Genomic DNA, 21,451 nt, shown 5'->3' with positions numbered 1-21,451 from the left:
ACTGCATCCCTCATCATCCCCACAGCATTTTGAGAATACTTGAATCCTAGGGAAGCGTAGATGTCTCGACGCCGGCGATGTGCTGGCACATCTATTTGCGACCGATGTGCTGTATGCGCTTGCTCGAACGAGGATATAGCTAGCGCCAGATTCAAAATGACTGGATGGTCGAAAGCGAGGTGTGTCACTTCATATTGCCAAAGATCTTCCGACCCTCGTTGGTGAGCAACCGCCTTGAAGGCAACTTTGTGCCAATGGTCCAGCAGCTCCCTTTCTTGTGCGGTCAAGCCATCTGCAGGCGATGGAGCGATTCGCTGGAGATGTGTGACGAGCACAACCTGTGCCGAAGTCGTGTCGCGCGGTGATTGCGCCCGGCTTCGAGGTGATCTTCCTTGAGCTTTGAGGCTGCATATTGAGCTACGTCGAACACAAGCCGTGCATGGAACCTCTTCGTCACACTATCGTGGATGTAAGCGCTCATTCACTTCGCTTGGTTTGGTCTGCAAGTCGTTACCTTTACTTTTCTGGCTTTGCACTGCGAACAGCCAGTCCGCGTCTTTTTATAAGTCATGTTGAGGGATTTAGAATGAAATTGGCAATTCAATGCTACCCCGATCGCCAGCGGATTGATGATAATAAGACCTACGGTTCACAACACCGCGCGCCATTGTGGGCCTTCATCACGCCATTCCTTAGAACGCATCTTCCACTAACCCCGTCTCAGCAACATACGTCGCCCAGTGTACAAGCATTTCCTCCAGGACCTCAGGACGCTTCTTGGCCAGATCATGTTGCTCAGCCGGATCTTCCTCTACATTGAACAGCTCCCAACTATCTCCACCCTGCTTTGCTAGTAACACTGCTTTCCAGTTTCCTCTACGGATGGCACGATTGCCGAACAATTCCCAACCGTGGATGTGATTCGTATTTCCGTGGACGGTAGGGTGTTCCGTGGGGGACGAGAGATGGTTCACCCAGGACTTTCCTCGAGGGACAACGACTTCTCGGCCCCTGAAGGAGGTCCCTGGGTGTTGCACCTGTGCAAGATCGAGAATGGTGGGTAAGATATCCATGACAGTTGTGAATGAATGCGAAATAGTCTCGGGAGCTGCTGAAATTGGAGGGAAGCGAATAAGGCAAGGGCAGCGGATCCCGCCCTCCGTTGACCATCCCTTGAACCCGCGAGAAGGGGCAGTGGCAGCACATGCCCACCGTGAGCCGTACCAGACGTACGAGTCGTGTCTACCGATATTCTCGAGACTGTTGTCATAGTGTACAGCAATCAATTCGCCCAACGTCTTGAACGATGACAAGAGCTAAGCCTCGCAGTTAGTATGAGCGTCAGGGCATCAACTGGAGGGGGGCGACGAACAGGTGCTGCTTCCAACGTAGATCCTTCTGCGCCGTTGTCTGACATGAACAAGATGAAAGTGTTGTCCAGTTCGCCTGATACTTCAAGTGCATCAACTACTCTGCCAATGTTCTTATCGAGCAGATCAACCATGGCTGCGTAGACCTCCATCTTCCTTGCAGAAACAGCTTGCTCATGATCCGTTAGGTCTTCCCACTTCACGCCCGCTTCGAAACCAACGGGAGGGGCAGCCTCGACATCAAACGGCACAAGACCTAATGCTTTCAATTTGGCCAAGCGGTCTAGTCTGAGTTTGTCTGGCCCATTATCATACTTGCCGCCTGCAAAAGTCAGAAAGGAAGCCCAATGGAATAGGCCGGGAACTTACGATATTTCTCTACAACTTCTTGCGGCGCCTGCATTGGCCAGTGTGGCGCCGTGTAGGCCAAGTACGAAAAGAATGGCTGTTCTTTTTCTTTCTCGGTTCTGTTGGCTAACATGTCGATCATCTTTTCCGTGAAGAAATTGGTTGAGTAAAAGTCCTTTGGTAAGTCCTTCTTTCTATCAACGGGCTTCTCATTCTCCATCCAAAAGCCATCAGATGTTAACAACATCGTATCTTCATCTGCCTCGAACTGCGGTTCGTAGTTGAAGTGGTTGCCACAGCCAGGTAAGAAACCAAAGCTTTTCTTGAAACCTCTTGCGCTCGGCGAAACGGCAGGAGTCATTCCCAAATGCCACTTTCCAGACATAATGGTCAGGTAGCCTGCGTCAGAGAGGATTTCGGGCAAAGCAGCGACTTTCCAGTTAAGGTAGCCTTCGTAGCCCGGCTTGTCAATGTAATCAGGGTATTTACCAGTAAGCTTCTTCCTCATCTCGGCAAACTCAGCCATCTGACCGATTCCAGCGATATGGTTATCGGTGCCAGACAGCAGCATGGACCGTGTAGGCGAGCATGCCTGCGCGGTATGGAAGTTGGTCATGCGTATGCCATCTTTGGATAGACGGTCTAAGACAGGAGTGTCAATCTCAGAGCCATACGGCTTGATATCGCTGAAGCCAAGGTCATCGGCAACTATGATGAGGAAGTTTGGTCGTTTAGCAGTGCCCATGATTGCAAGAGATCTCTGAGGAATGTGGCGGGCGAGGAGAAGCTGGATTACACCGCTCGAAGGTAGGCGAAAGGTGGCGTGCTATTGTCTACAGACATCCCATGCTGATGGAATTGCTGCAATTTATCTCGACCGCCATCGGACACGCGAACCTCCGACTGAAGCCGACGGGCCACTCTCTCAGGCCATTCTTTACGGGATCTAGATTGAGCTACAGACGCCAAACTCCACGAAGCACCACATCACGACAGAGCTCCAAGGAACCCCTAAATTTTGGTGTGGTTCGGATCTTGCTCTCATTGGTTCCTCGCTCAATGCTTTTCAAGCACGCAAGATTCATATCTCAAACACGTTAGACATGTTCAAGCTACTTGCACCCATGACAAGCCCCTCGAATTTTGGACGACCGGGCTGTCGCTCGGATCATGGTCTCATTGGTGAGTTGCATTTCAACACGGCACCGACTTCCACGGCTTTATGATCATCACATGCTCAACAGAGTCAATTACTGGGTAGATTTGGCGAAAACTGAAGTGATGGGGACGCGATTGACCGAACATTTGAGCATTGCGCCATCGCGCACCCTCATCGCGAGATTTTCAGAAAGCAGTCGACGAAACTTGAACAATGCCAGCGCCAGGCATTGCTCAGTATTTAAGATGGTGTCTAGGTATAGAAGACTCACGCTTGGTCATTCAGACGCAGCTTTCTACTTTTACTTACGTCCTCAAGCATGTTGATCGAAAAGCAATCGCTTCCACCCACAGTGGATGACTGGGGCACCTCCAGTCCGGATCCGGACAAGCAGTCAAGTGGCCCAGAGCAGCACCCTCTCAATAATTGGTCAGAAGCTGAAGAACGAGCCGTGATCCGCAAGCTCGATTTCCTCATCATGCCTCTCCTCATCGCCGGCTTCTTTGTCTTGCAACTCGATCGCGGCAACATCGGCAACGCCCTAACAGACTTCTTCCTCGCCGAAGTAGGGATCACTCAATTTCAATTCAACATCGGCAACCAACTCCTCAGTCTAGGCATTGTGCTACTTGAGCTGCCCAGCAACCTCATTCTCTATCGTGTCGGTCCTCAGAAATGGATCAGCTGCCAGATCTTTTGTTGGGGTCTGGTAGCCACCTTCCAAGCGTTCATCAAAGGAAAAGGCGTTGGCGCCTATTACGCTACCAGACTGTTGCTAGGTCTTCTTGAAGCCGGCTTCATTCCTGCAGGCTTGTACACTTTGACACAATGGTACAAGCGTAATGAGATGAGCAGACGCTTCACCGCGTTCTTCCTTGGCAACATGACTGCTTCAGCAGCAAGTGGTCTCATTGCCTACGGTATTCTTCAAATGCGAGGCACAGCAGGACTATCTGGTTGGCAGTGGATGTTCCTGATTGAAGGCATAATCACAATACTTGTCGGCATCGTTTTCGCCCTTTTCATGCCTCACTCCCCTGGAAATCCATCAAATATTCTGCGTCACTCATATTTTACGTCACGGGAGATCCATATTCTTACCCATCGTGTGGCCAATGACAATCCCACTGAAGGCACCAAGCACAAGTATGTCAGATGGGCTGACCTCAAGGCAGCATTCTCCCGATGGTATGTCTACCCACAGCTTACCGTCTCCTTCTGCTGCATCGCCATTATTTCGCCACTTGGAACGTATCAACCATCGATCATCGCAAGCTATGGCTACGATCGTCTTCAAGCAAACGCACTGTCTTCTGTCGGCAATTGGATCGTTATTGTCCTGAATCTATCGTTTGGGTGGATTGCCGATAAGACACAGAGGCGAGGAGGCCTTATTTTCCTTGCTGCTGTGCTAAGTTTTGCATTCTGTCTTGCGACCAGACAACTCGTTACGAGCACAAATCGGGATCTCAAGTACGGAATCCTCACTTGCACCACACTGTGGGGTTCTGTGGCTCACCCTCTGAACGGCTCCTGGCTTGCCGTCAACATTCGTAATCCTGCAGAGCGATCTATTACGATGGCTCTACTCGTCATGACTGCGAACGCTGCTGGTTTGGCAGGTGCTCAGATCTTTCAGGCACATGACGCACCACTCTATAGGACGGGTTTTACTGTCATTCTCACTCTGGCGTCCATCGCTTTGGTGTTTGCGATTGGCGCCAATGCACAGTATTTGTGGCTTAACAAGAAGCTATCCCGGAAGGAAGAAGCAGAGGAGGGAGTAGGGCAAGCAATAGCTGAAGGGAACAAATGGCGATTCTCATTGTAGAAGAATTCTTTGATGTGATAAGAATATTTCTTCTAGACCTAACTTCAAATGTATCACAATGAGGTAAAGCGAATGGGGCACGGTCGAAGCTCACAAGGGCAAGAAGGCATAAGGTGTATCTTTACATCGACCACGAGATGTCCAGCAAGTATCGTAAAAGCTATTAGTCAATCAAAATATTTTAGGAAGGGGCTTACAAGAAAATAAAATGTTGTACTCTTTTCCTTTCTTAGAATAGCAGACCAACAATAGCATCAGCGGCCTCCGCTAGCATAGGTACGGCCTTGACCTCAAACGCCATTGCAGCAGCAGACATGCCATTCATGTCCAACACAGTGACATCGACACCCGCTGCAAGCAGTGCCTTGACCACGCCCACAGCACCGCGCTGAGCAGCCCAGTGCAGAGGAGTCAAATTCGGCTGCACGACCATGCGTTTCATGGATGAGGATGAGTTCCTCATTACGGCTTTGGCCAGTCGGTGGCCCCAAGGAACGCTGACATCATCGTCAGTAAGCTTCCTGGCTGGGGAAGCTAGAGAGGCACGTGTCTCCGGGTCGACACCAAGCGCAATGAACTTCGTGACAAGGTCTGCCATCTTTCCGCGCACGTCAAGGCAGCAATGGAGCGCGAGTGCATATAGCGAAGTCCAGCCTTCGTATGTGGCGATGGTGGGATCGGCTCCGTGAGTAAGTAGGAACAAAGCGGCCTCCGTCGCTTCCGCCGGCGTATTAGCTGGTCTTCTCTTTTCATGGACGATAGTATACTTTGGAGTCAAAGCACACATGAGAGGAGTCCATCCATTAGAATCTCTGGCATTCACGTCTAGGCCAGCGCTGCCCTCAAATCAAACAAATCAAATCCGGGGTCATATTTGAGATATTTGATAACTTTCAAGACTGGATTTGTTGTTTGAAATATTTATTCAAATGTTTCAAATGTTTCAAATTTGACCCTCTATGTTCTCCATGCCAACATCGCCAGTCTCCCATTGCGCCTTGCCTCCCCCACCCACTGTCGCCCCTAGCTTCACCGCACCATGTCTGACCCAGTTCTTGAGGCATTGTAACTTCTCCAGTGTCCCCGTCGTCATCGAAAGCCTCTGCCTCGTCAGCGTTAACTTGGCTTGGCCGAACGACCTCTCGCAATCGGTCGCCATCGCCGGTATCGCGAGTATATCGAGAGCCAATTGGCTGATCACCGAGAATTGTCCCTGGTGAGCCATCCACCACTCGATTGGGTCCTCAGTCTCTTGCGGCTCTAGCCGTAGATACCGCTCAAGCTCACTTCCCATCACCATGGTCTTCGTCGTCCTGCTCTTGATCCATTGCTTGAATACGCTAGCTTCGGTTGTCTTCCTTAGTACGCCTAAGGATGTCGATGTGTCCGTGATCATCTTCTGCTCATCCACCGGCCGGTTGCAGCGGTACCAACGGTCCAAGTAGTCAGACAGTCCAATCTTGGTATCCCTCACCCACACAAGCTGCTCTTCCGACGCCCAGTTCACCTCCAGATAGTTCATGCCGAGTGATGGGTGAAGGATGATGGATGCAGCGAACAACGGTGAGTCTCCAAGCTTAGTGTAGTACTCGTTAAATTTCTGCCAGGCAGTCATGATGGACAGTCTCAAATAGTGTCGGTGATCCCTTCCCATGTCATCGGTTCCCGATGATCCTAATGGCCTACCCGATCCATCATCGCATTGTCTCGAGCCACGATCCAGCAAAGGGCCTTGCCTGGACTGTTGCGGATGGCTATCCGTCTCGCAATCCCTAAATCGAATAGGAAGCTGCCGGTTACGGTCTGGTCGCCCTCGAGCTAGCTCGGCCTGCGAGTCGGTGTCCTCTCCCGCTGCCCCGTCTGGAATAGCATGATGGAACAACTTCCGATCCTCTAGGTGTTCTAGCAAGTATTCCATACCAGTCATCGCTTCCCAGAGCCGTCCGTTACCTCATTCGCTGCCCCAGCCCTGTGTTCTCATAGTCTGTAGATAGAATGGCTCAAGAATATGTTTGATTTCTGCCAACAGTCCCCAGTCATCTCCCTTCAGCATATCGGCCTCCGGTAGCCATTTCTCCACTTCTGGGTGGACTAAAAACGCTCTGACGTCTCCCTGCTTGACGAGCGCTCGAGAGATTCTATACCCCGTGATGTGCCTTGTGTACGAAGCCATCGGGTCAGTCGAAATTATCCTTTTGAGTTTCGCGGTCAATACGCTAGCCTATTTTAGACTTCATACTCAGCATCTCTAGCCAACCAGAATTAGCGGCCTCCCACTAACTACATTTGATTATCCCGGTCACGCACTAGCCTAATCAGGATTTTGCAGTCAACCTCAGGGGCAAGCTCTCTAACGCGCATCTCTAATCCAGAGCCTAGAGCTCAACATACATAACAGACTGCCGATAAATAGGAATTAGAGGCCATTAGAGGCCAAGGAGACTTCTCCTCTTAGTTCGGGTACGATCTTAAAGGGAAGAATCCCTCTGGCATAGGTTCAATATGCCAGATCCTAGGTGCCTCATTGTTAAAAGCGACTTCCCACTCCTACTCCAGCTACTTCGGAATCTTCCAGCCTGCCCTATTATCCCTTAGCTTCATGCATACCAGATATCTCTATCTCCCCGAAGCAGCATCGTCTAAGAATCCCTTCCGTCGATAGAGGATCGCTAGATTATTAATAAAGTAAATATCACCCGCTTTAGTAGCAATCTTAAGCCGGGAGGCTTTAGTAATATTCCCAACGTATTCCATAGCCTCTAGCTGCTGCTAGGTGAGTTAGGAGAGGTTTCTAGATCGAGGGTGAGTTTTATTACTAGTTAGTGGTACTCGGCTAAAATTAATAGCGACTCTACCCTCTTTAGAGAATATAAGTAGCCTCTTATAGAGATAGGGCCTATAGTATATTAGAAAATCCTTAGGCGAGTATGTAGTAAGATGGGCGCCTAAATTAGAGGCTCCTCACAGGGAGAAAGGCTAATTGTCTTTAGCTAATATATATATAATATTAGGTCGTATTATGGCTAGCCTATTATAAACGATATAAAATAATAAAATAATATATTCTCCCCCTAAAACTATAAGAGTTTAGGTTAGCTAACTAATAATATCTCTTAATTCTTTAGTATAAAAAGTCTAATAATCTAGTTAGTATATAATACATACTATATAGTAAGAATATAACTAATAATAAGAAAAGTAAAGTAGTAATAATAGCTAGCTATAAGTCTAGAGGAATTATTAGTAATAATATAGACTATATATAGTACTTATTTAATAATCTAATACTAGTAGAAATAGTAGGAGAAGCTAATAAACCTAGTATATTTCTTATTTTATCCTATCGCCCCGCCTTATTTATAATATATAACTATAGGCTAAGATATAAAATAGTTAAGTCTTTAATAAAATACTCTTATAGATTAAGTCCGCGGATTATATAGAAGCCTTTTCTATTATAGATATTATTAGGAATTATCTATAAATACTAGCTAAGAGCTAGAAAAGGGAATAATTCTAGAGATATAAGGTCTCTATCTAAATTATAACTTATTTTTCCTAATATTAGCCTTATTATTAGAGATAGATATATTAATATATTAAAAGGCTTATTAGTCTAAGTAAAAATAATATTATTAAATCTTAGATAAACTTTACTAGCTTAGTAATAAAAAAACTACTTATATTATATTATAGCAAGTTAGAAGCTATGCTATTATAAGGCTATATATAAAAGATAATACTTAGAATATTAATACTAATAATAGTTAAATAGGTAATTAGAGTTAATAAAACTTACTTTTAAAAGTAAAAAGGGCAGTCTATATCTCCTCTAGGTTAGTTAAACTAAGGGCATATATATACTCGTCCTAGGTTTTAAATTATATACCTATTTATACTAGTGCTATAGGTAATTATTTTAGGAACCCTTTAGGAGGCTTATTACTTATATGCCTATAGTTTAAAAAGCTATATAATATCCCAGAAGGTAAGAATAAGTACTCTACCTTATGAGATATAGGAAATGCTATTTTTATATTATAGAAGGGGTATTTATTTATTTATTTTATCTTATATAACTATTAAGATAATAGTTTTAAAGAAGCTAAATATAATTAATCTACCTTAAATTAATATATATTAAAAATAGTAAATAGAAAATATACCTAGGGTAACTTATTAATAAAGATCTTAAGTAGTTTAATAATAATCTAAAGTATAAACTAAAAGAGATAATAATAAAGTTAAATAAATAAATAAATAAATAAATAAATAAATAAATAAATAAATAAATAAATAAATAAATAAATAAATAAATAAATAAATAAATAAATAAATAAATAAATAAATAAATAAATAAATAAATAAATAAATAAATAAATAAATAAATAAATAAATAAATAAATAAATAAATAAATAAATTAAAAAACCTATTAATATTAGATTTAATAAATTATATATAAATTCTTATATAAAAGATTACTATTTCCTAATAGAGCTGAAAATATAAAGCTAGCTATAGTAACTAAATCGCAAAAGGCCTAAAACTAAGATATATAGCTAAGTAGTAAACCCTTAATAAGATTAAAAGTCTAAAAGTCTAAGTATCCCTATTATTAATCTAATAGTATTATAAAAAAAAATAAGGCTATTTATACTATTTATATTAAAAAATATAAAAAGAAGCTATTATTATTACTTATTCTAGTTTTAATATTATAATATATTAAACTAAGATACTAGTAGCTAGGGTAAAAGCTAATAAAATAGCCCTATAATAAAGTTTATTAAATAAGCTAGGAATTATAGAGAAGTAAAAAAAAAGAAAGGAAAAGAAAAAAGAAAGGAAAAGAAAAAAGAAAGGAAAAGAAAAAAGAAAGGAAAAGAAAAAAGAAAGGAAAAGAAAAAAGAAAGGAAAAGAAAAAAGAAAGGAATAAGAAGTAGGGGGGAAGCCTATATTTAGCTCCCCCGTAATTGCTACTACTCCTATAGGCAATAAATAGCGCCGGGGGTAATAGTTAAGCACCTCTTTAAAATAGGATACTTAGGGTATTATCTAGTAGTTATTATAGGAATTTAGATTATAATAGTAAGCGTCTATATATAGGGGCTGCTTTATAATTAGCTTATATAAGCTAGTTAGGATAGTATATTAGCTATCTCTTTATTTATAGAAAGCTTTTATTATAGTTACTATAAGGGTATTAAGCTAATTAAAATATAAGTATAATAGGTATATTTTTCCCCTCTTAAATTAGCCTATAATAAAAGTCCTAATAATATTTTAAGTTATAAAATATAATATTATATTACTTATATTCCTTAGTTAATTACTAGTACTATAGCCTTTTTTTATTACTACTAACTAATACTAATAGCTGCCTTAAGCTCCTTAACCTAGGCTGCCTAATATAATAACCCTAATAAGCTAAATAATTTAATTTTTTCGCTTTTATAATAAACTTATACTATGCAATTAGTATAAATTTATCTCTAGTCTAAAACTTTTACCTTACCTAACTAGTCTTATAAAATGCCTTAAATAGGTTATTATAAAGGCGCTAGCGCTACTCTTACTAACTTATATATTACTTCTAAGCTAGCTAGCTATAAAGCTATATTAGGAACCTATTTACTAGGACTATATCTAATAAAAAGGTCTAAGTAAGAGCCTGCTAAGCACTGCGGCGGATAGTATAATTATAGCCCTAATATGCCCTCCTTTAGTCTCCTTAATTTATATAATTTATCTTATTATTATAAGAAGTAGTTATAATAGGGATAAATATAAGCTTAACTAATATGCTAAAAAAAAAAAATACTATATTAGCTATGCTATAGAAGTTATTATTAATAGTTACTTTCTTTATATCTTATATCTCTTAGTACCCTTAAATATAGCTAATAAAAATAATATAAGGGTATTATCCTTCTATGCGATTTAGTTTACCTATAGTAAGAATAAGTAAATTAGTAAAGAAATTATAACTAATAGGGTTAAGCTCTTTTACTTAGCTATTTAAGGTAGGGATAATTTTAATCTTATTAAATTTAAACCCTGGTTTCCTTAATTTCTTTTTCTTCTTAGTATTAATAAGCTCCTTAAAGATACTATAATTAGGGCAAGCTATGCCTATAGCACTATAGCTAGCTAATAAAAAGAAAAAAAAAGGTTTAGTAATAAAAATAAATTATTTATAAAGATATAATATATAGAATTTAATAAGAGGTTTATAAAAGTAATAATAATACTCTAATTTAAATTTAATATAATAACTTTATCTCTATTATCTATAAGAATATAAATAACTTCTTTAACCTTATTAGCCTTACTAGCTTCCCTCTCTTAGCTAGCTTTTTTTTTTTTTTCTTAGCTATAAAGACTGCCTCTTTCTCTCCAGGATATTAGTTTTTACCTTTTTAAATATTTAATACTAATAGCCTTATATTTTATACTAGGCTAGTATTAAATCTATCTTAGAAAGATACTAAGTTAGGCTATAACCTATATCTTAAACCCTATATTAGTTAGCTTACCTAGTATATATATAGCCTCTAAGTTCCTCCTTATATAGTAGATTATGCCCTTATCTATAGCGAGATAAGAGCCTAGCTTATAAAGCTATATTATAGCCTATTATATATACTTAGACTATAGCTATATATATTAGAAAACTATAAGAAAGCTCTTATTATTTTTAAATTTAATATAGTTAAAAGCGCAAAGGTAATAATAAAAGAGTTAAAATTAATTATAAGTTATAAACTTAATAATTAAGTATTTAAGACGCTAATCCTCTAGCTTAGGAGTCTTTTAATAGTTCTTAATTATAATTTTCTTATATATTTTTATATAAATTAGGATTATAAGCTAGATATATACTTTTATAGTAGTTAGCTCTTACTCTCGCAGTTATAAGCTATCTTTTAGTTTATAATTAGTGCTATTAATAATACCTCTCTTTAATAGGTAATTAACCTATTTATTAATATATTAAGCCTAGATTTTAACTAGGGATAAAGGTATAAAGTTCTAGAATAGCTATAGCGGCTCTTAGGGTAGCTTTTTAACCTTAAGCTCTCGCCTTTCTATATTAAAGGGTTAAAAATCAAAGCCTCGGGAGCTAAAAGGGGGGAAAACAGGGTGCTAGGTGCTATTGCACTTATGCTTATAGTAGCTATTGCCTTTATTAATAAAGTTATAGTTATTATAGGTAATAGCTACCTGTTTAGGAATTAATTAAGAGCTTATTAATAGCTATAAAATAATTTATATAATAATTTTAAGAAGAATAATAAGGTATCTAAGGTTCCCTATATATACTAGTTATATAATAGAGGTAATATAAGGGCGATATATATAGTAGAGGCTCTTTATAGTTAAAAGGATCCTTTATATAAGACAGCAACCTCCTCGGCCCTTATAAATATATATCTTTAACCTCTATCTTCTCCTATACTCTATAAATTTATATCTATTTTTTCTCTTATTTCTATAAGTATTACTACTTTTTAGCCTAGCCCCCCTGCCTATCCTCTTATATTAATATTTTATATTAATATAAAGTTCTCTTTCTAACTATTATAATACTTATATTATCCCTAATACTAGATTATAGACTTATACTAGGCACTGCTTTATAATTCCTATTTATCCTATCCTCTATTACTATTACTAAGTCTATAATATATTTTATATAGCTTTCCTTCTTACCTTTATCTTATAGAATCTAATTATATTAATAATCTAGAGGCTTACTTATAGTTAGGCCTTCTTATAGCGCTATAATATTTTTTAAGTAGTAGATTATCTTATAATTCTTATAAGGTCTCTAAAAGATACCTAATTAATAGTAGAAATGCCATAGTAGCTTATCTATGCCCCTAAGGCATAATAGAGGATAGTGCTATCTATAGCCTGCCTCTTAAAATTAGCACAGGTAGCTCTAGCAGCTTCTAGCACGTACTTTCTCCTTAATTAGTTCTTAGAGCGGGCAGAGTAGGCAGACTATATGATCACAAGTCGCTTAATAACCCCTAAGTTGCTATTCCTCTATTCAGGGGCTACTAAGACTACCTGCTACTTAGGAGGGATTCCTTAATTACTATATACTAGCCCCGGGCTTAGCTATTACTATGCTGCTTATAATAGCTTACTAGCCTTAAAAAACAGGTATTAGCTAGTATATTAAGAGAGGTAGTTAGGTAAAGAGGAAGATATAGGGATGGGCTTATTAAGTCTAATATTATTATATATATAATCTAGTCCCTTTGAGGCTAGTGCGGTTCTTACTTAGTTCTAGGAATAGCTGATTAAGAATCTTTTAATAAAATATATTACTAAAAATAGTAAGATTATATTTTAATTCTAATTTAAGTAGCTACTTTATATAAATTACCTAAAGGCTACTTATATAGTTCTTAATTTAACCCGCTTAGTCGCAATAAGAAAATAACTAAGTAAGCTTTAATAAAATAAGTAAAATATTTAAATAATATAGATAACTTCCTTATATAACTAAAGAAAAAAGAATAGCTTAGGTAGGTAGAGATTTATTAGTATTTTACTTAATATTTCCCTATATAAGGCGGCTTAAGTCTATAAGTATATTATTATATAAAACCTAAGTATTATAAGAGAACTTAATATCTTTATACTTTCTTAAGTTAGAGACTTTTAAGATAATTAAGATATACCTTAAATATACTAAGAAGTGCTATAATAAGTACACATAGCTTAGAGCTATTAATTAGTACTCTAGAGGGCATATATGCCTTAGTTTTATACCTAAGACTATAGCCTATATATAGCTTAATACTTATTATAGATATTATTTTATTTAGCTTAATAGGAAATTAATAGGGTTTAATATAAGAACCCTAATAAATTATATTATTTCTAGAAGATTTATAAGTATTTATATATAAATAGGTATTTAAAGTCTTCTATAGTAATGCTAAAGGGTATATAGCTAGTTAGTTTATTCTTACCTTATTATAGTCTTAATAATAAACTAGTATTATAATTAATATTTAGAGATAGAAGTATATTATTATACTTAGATAAAAAATAAATATAAGTATATAATATAATAACCTAAAGTAGTAATTAGCTATTATTAAATAATATAAATATTATTAATACTAAAATAGCCTAATACCTCTTAGTTATCTAGTAGGTATATTTAGTATAGTCTAGCCCCGCTTAGGACTAAAATAAATATATTAAATAACTAGGAAATATTTATTATCTAATAAGTAAGATTTATTTAACTAACATACTTAATAGGTAAGTAAGCCAGTTAAGCAAGTGAGCCACTATACTATGTAACTAAAAATAGCTAATTCTCAATTTCTAAAATCTGCTATAGGGTAGCTAGAAAGTTAAAAAAATATATTTTTATAAACCTAATTCTTTATAGAATCTTAATATAATTTGTTTAAATTTTTAAAAAAATTCCTTTATAGAGAAATAGCTACTTATATAGTATAAATAGACTTTTTTAAAACTACCTTATAAGGATTTTTTTTAAAAATTCTAAAAAAAATATATTATTTATATTAATATTAATAAGCTGACTTTAAAGTAAAATCTATTTTTAGTAATAATTGAATTTTTTAGAGTTTTTTTAAAGTAATTTTCTTTAAAGAGGAAATCCCACTATAGGGTAATTTGGATCACTTGCTTAACTGGCTCACTTACTTATTAAGTACGTTATAGCTATTAGCCTTTATCTTAATATAAAATAAAGTATTATTTAAATAATAAGTCTATTTATAAAATAGCTAATATTTTCTAAAGTAAAAGAAATTATAAATTATATAATTCCCTTACTAGAGATTTTTTATCTATGCTAGAAAGTAGTAATGCCTTAGTCCCTACTAGATAAATATATTTAGTCCCTTATAACCCTCCTAGATTAAAGGGAAAAGAAAATTAAAAAGAAAATATTATTATTACTTCCTATTTGCCTCTATAATTATATTAGGCCGCCTTAAGTATATGGATAAATTTATAATAACTTATTACTAAAGCCTTAACCTTTAATACTACTAAACTCTTATAGATATATTTATATACTTTATAGTAACTTAATAATCGCCTCGTGCCTATTTTTTACTACTTATAATAATAGCGCCTGTCTGTAGACTCCGTCCTTAGCATTTAGGTTAAACTTACTAGTATCTAGCAGCAGCTTAATAATTGTCTCATACCTATTCTCTATCGCCCACTATAACAGCGCCTATCTATAGACTCTATCCTTAGCATCTAGGTTAACTTTGCTAATATTAAGCAATAGCTTAATAACTGCCTCGTGCCTATTCTCTACTACTAACTATAATAGAGTCTATCTGCCCTTATCCTTAATAAGTAGATTTATTATTACTTCTAGCTTCTCTATATCTCCTTTTCTCTAATAGTTATAACCTAGGTAAGCTAATTCTAGGCTATCTATACTTCTTAATATACTCTTAAAAACCTCTATTACTTTTTAGAGATTCTCTCCTAACTTATATCTTTCTATATCTAGTAATACTACTCCGGTATTCTATAACCTAGTCGCTTTTACATATCATATTAAAAAACATTCTTAAGTAATTAAATTGTATTAAAAGCTAAGGTAGCTACTTTGTATATATAGCTAGGAAAATTAGAGTAAGAAGTTAGGCTTTCTTTTATATTAGGATTAATACGACAGAGGTATAATTAGCGTAGCATATCTAGCGGCCCTTTAAGATTAAAATCACATATTAAAAGTCTAATAACACCCCGCCCCTAATGCCGCTTCACGACGCGACTATGCGATATAAGCTTTAATTTAAATAACAGAATAGCTACCTAAAATAGTACCTAAGATATATAATTTTAGTACTAAAATAAGTAGAAATTATATAAAAAACTATAAATTTATTCCTAAGTAAAGATTTATAATAATAGCTAAGATATATATTAGTAAATCTTACTAAGAAGTAATAAAGTAATATTATATAAATCTAGCTATAGTATACTATATAAAATAGGATTAGTAATAATACTATTATAACTACTTAAGACTTTATAAAGAATAGCTAAAAAAGCTTATAGCTATATAGATTATAAGGATTAATTCTTTTATTAATTAATATTAGTACCTAATATAAAATAACCTTATTTTAGAGCTTAATTTAAACCTAAGCTAAAAGACCTTATAGTAATAGCTTTAGAGTTATTAGCGCTATAAATAGTAATCTAAAAAATATATTATATTATTAAAAAATAATATAAAAGAGTAGCTTAAATTTACTTAGTATTAGATCCCTTAGATTAATAAGCTTTTATTAATAAATTAGCCCTAAAAGATAAAGAGTTTAATTACTAACTTTCCTATAGGCCTACTTTATAAATAAGTATATAATTTAAAATATACTAAATAACCCTAATAGCTAGGTTTTTTACCGGCCTAATAAGAAGCTTTATATAGACTTAGTTAATATTTAATAATATAAAAAAGCCTATTAGTTAATTATAGTATAGGTAAGGATAGCTAGAAGGAAAAAGACTAGCCTTATTATTATAACGAGGGATTTTAAGGCCGCGAGGAATAGATATATAAGCTAGAGCTATATTAAGGTAATATTAAAAGGTTTTTTTTATTAATAAATTTAAGCTTTTTTAATAACATAATACCTATATTTATATTTTAAAAAAGTCTAAAGACTAGCTACTACTCTATAGGATTAAGCCTATAGATTAGCTAACTTACTCGCCTAATCTTAACCCTATAGAGTATCTTTAGAAGGCTTTAAAGTCTAAATTGCGAAGATTATACCTTAAATTTATTAAGCTAAGAAGAAGCTAAGCTAATATAAAGAAAATAAAGACATAGATTAAGGAAGCGTGGGATATATTAGATTAAGGCCTCGTCTAGAAGCTTATATAATTAATAGAGCGCTAGCTTTTAGCCGTGCATCGGGCAAAGGGTTAGTATATAAAATATTAATCTATGGATTAAGGGCTTTAAATTGATATACCTTTCGGCTTTATTAGACTTCTTATTATTGCGTAATTAAAGGATGAAGATGATGTGTGAAGACGGGGTGGTGGTGATGTGGGTCTGGTGTTGTCAGACTTTTGTCGTAATATTTTAGTTCCCCCGGACGTAATAAAACATACATACATATGGCTAGGAATCATGATGATGCACCCCCCAACCCCCAACCCCCCGGCGCCCGCGCCAAGCCTCGCCAAGAAACACAGCCGACACTTGAGGCCTCGGCGAGGTCGTCAGCGGGTTGCCAAGGATTCTTAGGAGGGGTTCAAGCTAAGAATGGCGATCAGCTTGCCAGGCATCAGGCATGAGACACCTGAATCCTTTCCCCAGCATGAGTCGCCTCGCGTGCACCGGTATGGCGAGCTCAACGCAGGCGTTATCCGAGGACAGCCTCACGCGCCAATTCGGCTCTGGCCGCCCCAGGCTTTACAGATCTTGTAGCCTTGATCGGGCACGGCCGGCGACGCGCATCACCTCCCATCGCCGGTGCCTGTCGAATGAACCAACACCAAGAGATCGCCGCCGCGTCAGTGGCATGGGACACATTCGGCGGAAGGGGATCACGAATACCTGGCGCATGGACACAGGTCTGTTGCTGAGTCACATGAAGCGATACGCACATGATCCAACAGATCTGGGCTCGCGCAGAGGCGTCTCTAACGAGGCCCTCCGACAGCTGTACCTGGCGGCATATGCCGATTTCACACGAGAATCACGGCAGAGAGTAGCCGTGCCGGGCACAATCTACGCGCAGCGGCCAATCCTCTACGACATCCCGGAGATCCGACTGCTGCGTTTGGAGCCGCAGCAGGACGAGCACTCCCCGCTGCGGTGCTCTACCATCTTCTGGCCCTTCCCCCTCTCGGCCACCTACTACCGCCAGCCGCCGTACTACGCCCTATCGTACCGATGGAGCCCGCCGACGCCTGGCACCTTTCTGGTCGTCGACGGCATCGAGGTGAACGTGTCGGACGACCTCGCCCTTGCACTGCGGGCGGCGATGAGGCACGTAGTTCCCTCTGGCGCACCGCTAATCATATGGGTTGACGCCATCTGCATCAACCAGCAAGACGACTTTGAGCGGACGTTTCAGGTCGCCATCATGAACCATATCTACTCGTGCTGCCGCGGCACGTTCATCTGGCTCGGCGCGGAGGCCGACAACAGCGGTCTGGCGATCGACATGATCAACGAGGTGAGCAAGGCGTACGACGAGTGGTACCAGCAGATCATGCGGAGGGAGATTATCCCTCCCGAGCCCAGCCCGCTACAAAAGTCTCCGCGTCACAGGTCTGCCCTCGCGCCGTTCCTGTCCCGCAGCTACTGGGAGCGGCTCTGGATCGTACAGGAGGTGCTGTTGTCCGACGAGAAGCTCATCCTCTGTGGCGACGGGCGACTCGACTGGGTCGACCTCCAGAAGTTCCTCATCCATCAGTCCGTCTACGCGGACGACGAAGTCCTCGCGACCCTGCAGACGGTGGGCAGCAGCATGAAAAATCTGGTCCAGATGGACAAGAACATGAACGAGAAAAGGCAGTCCCTGACGGCCAAACTGAGCCTCCTAGAGGCTCTGGTCATCAGCCGCAACAGGAAGTGCACAGACCCCAAGGATCACATCTATGGCGTCCTGGGGATCACAACGACGAGAATAGCCCCGAAGTACCAGCGAAGCGTGCACGAGGTTTGGACCCTGGGGATCCTCACGGCTATCGAGGAAGATAGGTCGCTCAATGTTCTGAGCCTGAGCCATCTCAGCCCGGATACCCACATCGATCTTACCAAGGCAACGGGCCAGCCGCAGCAGCCGCCCCTCCCCGGCTGGATCCCCGATCTCTCGCAGCAGAGATCGCTATCGGGCCACATCCTGTACTGTATGGGTGAAGCAAAGACGCGCAAATGCCGGTTCGAGGTCTTCGGGCCGCCCCAGCGCCCGGCGCCCAGGGAGATAGGCGCGGTGAAGACGTGGGACGACATGACAAACACGCAGACACAACACCCGCTAAGGATGCGAGTATCAGCCGTCCCCGTCGACAAGGTCAGATATTGCCACGCTAGCGTGCAGCGCGGGGATATCCTGCGAGCATGGAAGCGGTGGTGCAGTTACCTTCTTAAGGAGGCGCCGGAGATGAGCACTTTCTATGAGTCGGACAAAGACAAGGCGATAGCGTTTGTAGACGCCATCCTCCTCTATGAGCCCCCTCCGCCCGGGGAAACGAGGCCCGAGCGACGGGTGGCCGTCGCACGCAGCTATCTCATGACCGTCCTGACGAACACGACGCCCGACACGCCCGATTACGCCCTCAACCTCGACTTTGAATGTAAGAAGGATTTCCTCCTGGCGGTTCTCCAGCCTCTCCGGGCGTACATGGACGTTGTGCATGCGGAATTTACCATCTTCTACACGGAACGGGGGTATGTCGGCATGGGTGTCAGGGGAGTCGAGCCGGGCGATAAGGTCTGCCTCGTAGGCGGATGCGATGTGCCTCTAGTTCTGCGTAGCGAGTTGCTAGGAGAGGATGCTTCACGTATGCCAACGCAGTTCTGCTTTGATGAGATATTCCCTGCTGTTTCTACTCGAGACGGAAAAGCATTGTCAGCCCAGAGGCCTGAGGCCAGTATCCGCACTGAGAAAGACAGGCCCCTTTTACAAGAAACCCAGCGTGACGATTACCGCGTGGTTGGCGAGTGTTGTAAGTGCCCCGAGCTGGATTTAGACTAATGATTGAGCTGATTTACACTGATGGAGCCGCTGCTGATATGATTTAGACGTCTCGGGGATCATGTACGGCGAGCATTTCGATCGAGCGAGAACTCCCACAGTGATCAACTTGGTCTGATATCAAACCCGCTCATTCTGCTTGGCAACGGTGGGCGTGGTCCTCGATTGGGCTCCACTGCATTGGGGCAAATTCAAGACCCCTTTCAGTGAGTCTGTTCTCTCGCAAGTCCTAGTTATAGGCCTTGCCACACAACGCACACGTGTTACATGCTACCGGTGAAAAAGTGTACTGTACATGTCTACCTATCGCGACGAACGTGTACAGTGCCGCAGATGTAACATCAGTGGTGTAAGTGCGGCGTGGGTTGATGTGTGTCGAGAAAAACAGCGAAATTTCGAGAGCAAATAGAAATTATCTGTTTAAATACGGGTAAAATACACCATGACTCTTCATAAAGAGAAAATCACATCTCTAGATAGAGAAAATAGTAAATTACTTTGTGCAATATTAATTATATTTTTAAATCATTATACTACTATTTTACGCTTAATTAAACGCGCAAAACGAGGTGCAGTACTCAAACGGCGGTTAAAAAAATATCGGCATCCCTGGTCAGCCGCGGCAGACCCCTGGCAGCAGTTGGCCAATACGAGCCAGGCATGGCGTCTATAATATCCCTGTCAGTTTCCAAAACCAATTATAGCAGGAGAGGCAAGCTGGTCGCGGCTTGCGCATAGAGCCTTAAGGAATAAAGAATAGCTAGGGCGTTATTAAAGGCTAAGAGCCTAGGTATTATTCTCTGGCGATTTAAGTAAAATCGCCGATATAAATCGTGTTTTGTCATCTGTGCTTTAGAGTAATATCGCCTAGAGTTGGGTCGAGTCGCTAATTGGTTTAAAATCCGCGTATAAAAGTATAGTTAGGTTAGTGAGGTTATATAGGACTTAGTGAAATTATAGACTTAGTAAAAAAATTTAATATTTAAATTTATTAAAAATTAAAAAAAGAAAATTTTAAATAAAGAAAGAGTTATTTTATATACTTAGTTATTTAATTTTTATTTTAATCTTTTATTATATATATTATATTAATTTAAAGATAGAATTTACTAAGGGGATTTAATTCTAGCTTATTAATATAGCTCCTAGGCTAGTAAATATAATTAGATTTATCTTTACTTTTAGCTAATAAAATATAATACTTATAATACTAATATTCTTATTAAAAATAATATATATAATAAGTAAGTATTATAATTAATATATATAATAAGCAAGTATTATAATTATATAAGTATTATAAAAATCTTAACCTCTAAGCTAGAGATTATAATAAAAATACTATAAATTATTTAATTAATTAAAACTACTTACTATACTTTTCCCTAGATATCTTAATTATTACTTAATAAGTCCTTATATTATAACTAGGCTTAATATAGATATTATAACGCTAAATACTTAGTCGCGCTAACCTCCCTTAATTACTACTCCGCGATAATTTAGCTACTACCTACGCATCGGTATCTATTTAATTAATTATTTACCTTCCCTCTTTTACCGTTATAACCCTTTTTTTCTATAATTTAATCCTTTTTGCCCTCTAGCGCTAACTAAGTATCTTATTTACCTCCTAAAGGTTTTTATTCTTAATAGCTAATAAGGTAACCTAATATATAATTATCTTTATCCCCTTCTTAAGAGACCTTAGGGCTTTAAGGATTAATTCTAGGGAGTTATTTTAATACCTCTTAATTTATCTTTCTAGGTATTTAGACTAAGATTAGGCCTTAAGTATAGTCTTTAGGGTCTTTAATGCCTAAGAAGTTAATTAATTAGAAGCCTCTTTAACTAGCATTAGCGTCTATAGCTATATATTAAGCTTCGAGATTATACTTTCTAGGTTAAGGGGAATAAGGCTAGCTCTTTTAAAAGCCCCCTTAATATTTCTTTCTATTATTATAGCCTTATATACTATATAGAAGGCTAGAA

General features: G+C 38.9%; 3 protein-coding genes across 3 annotated transcripts; 2 read left to right on the top strand and 1 right to left on the bottom strand.

Annotated features, from left to right (window-relative positions):
• Nucleotides 1-692: 692 nt before the first annotated feature.
• NCS57_00332900 (Sulfatase domain-containing protein) lies at nucleotides 693-2,463 on the bottom strand (the record flags this gene model as incomplete). Its single annotated transcript, XM_053053332.1, has 3 exons — nucleotides 693-1,316; nucleotides 1,373-1,692; nucleotides 1,740-2,463. The coding sequence occupies 3 exons, from the start codon at nucleotides 2,461-2,463 to the stop codon at nucleotides 693-695; spliced, it is 1,668 nt and encodes a 555-aa protein (XP_052918578.1).
• A 733-nt stretch (nucleotides 2,464-3,196) lies between these two features.
• NCS57_00332800 (MFS domain-containing protein) lies at nucleotides 3,197-4,708 on the top strand (the record flags this gene model as incomplete). The annotated part of the gene is made up of 1 exon (XM_053053331.1): nucleotides 3,197-4,708. The coding sequence occupies one exon, from the start codon at nucleotides 3,197-3,199 to the stop codon at nucleotides 4,706-4,708; it is 1,512 nt and encodes a 503-aa protein (XP_052918577.1).
• Nucleotides 4,709-17,275: 12,567 nt separating this feature from the next.
• NCS57_00332700 (HET-domain-containing protein) lies at nucleotides 17,276-19,577 on the top strand (the record flags this gene model as incomplete). The annotated part of the gene is made up of 2 exons (XM_053053330.1): nucleotides 17,276-19,430; nucleotides 19,507-19,577. 2 exons carry the CDS (start codon nucleotides 17,276-17,278, stop codon nucleotides 19,575-19,577), a joined length of 2,226 nt encoding a protein of 741 aa, XP_052918576.1.
• Nucleotides 19,578-21,451: the final 1,874 nt, after the last annotated feature.

Source organism: Fusarium keratoplasticum, chromosome 2 (assembly GCF_025433545.1).
Source record: "Fusarium keratoplasticum isolate Fu6.1 chromosome 2, whole genome shotgun sequence".
Lineage (NCBI taxonomy): Eukaryota > Fungi > Ascomycota > Sordariomycetes > Hypocreales > Nectriaceae > Fusarium > Fusarium keratoplasticum.
This window is presented reverse-complemented; position numbering and strand designations above follow the sequence as displayed.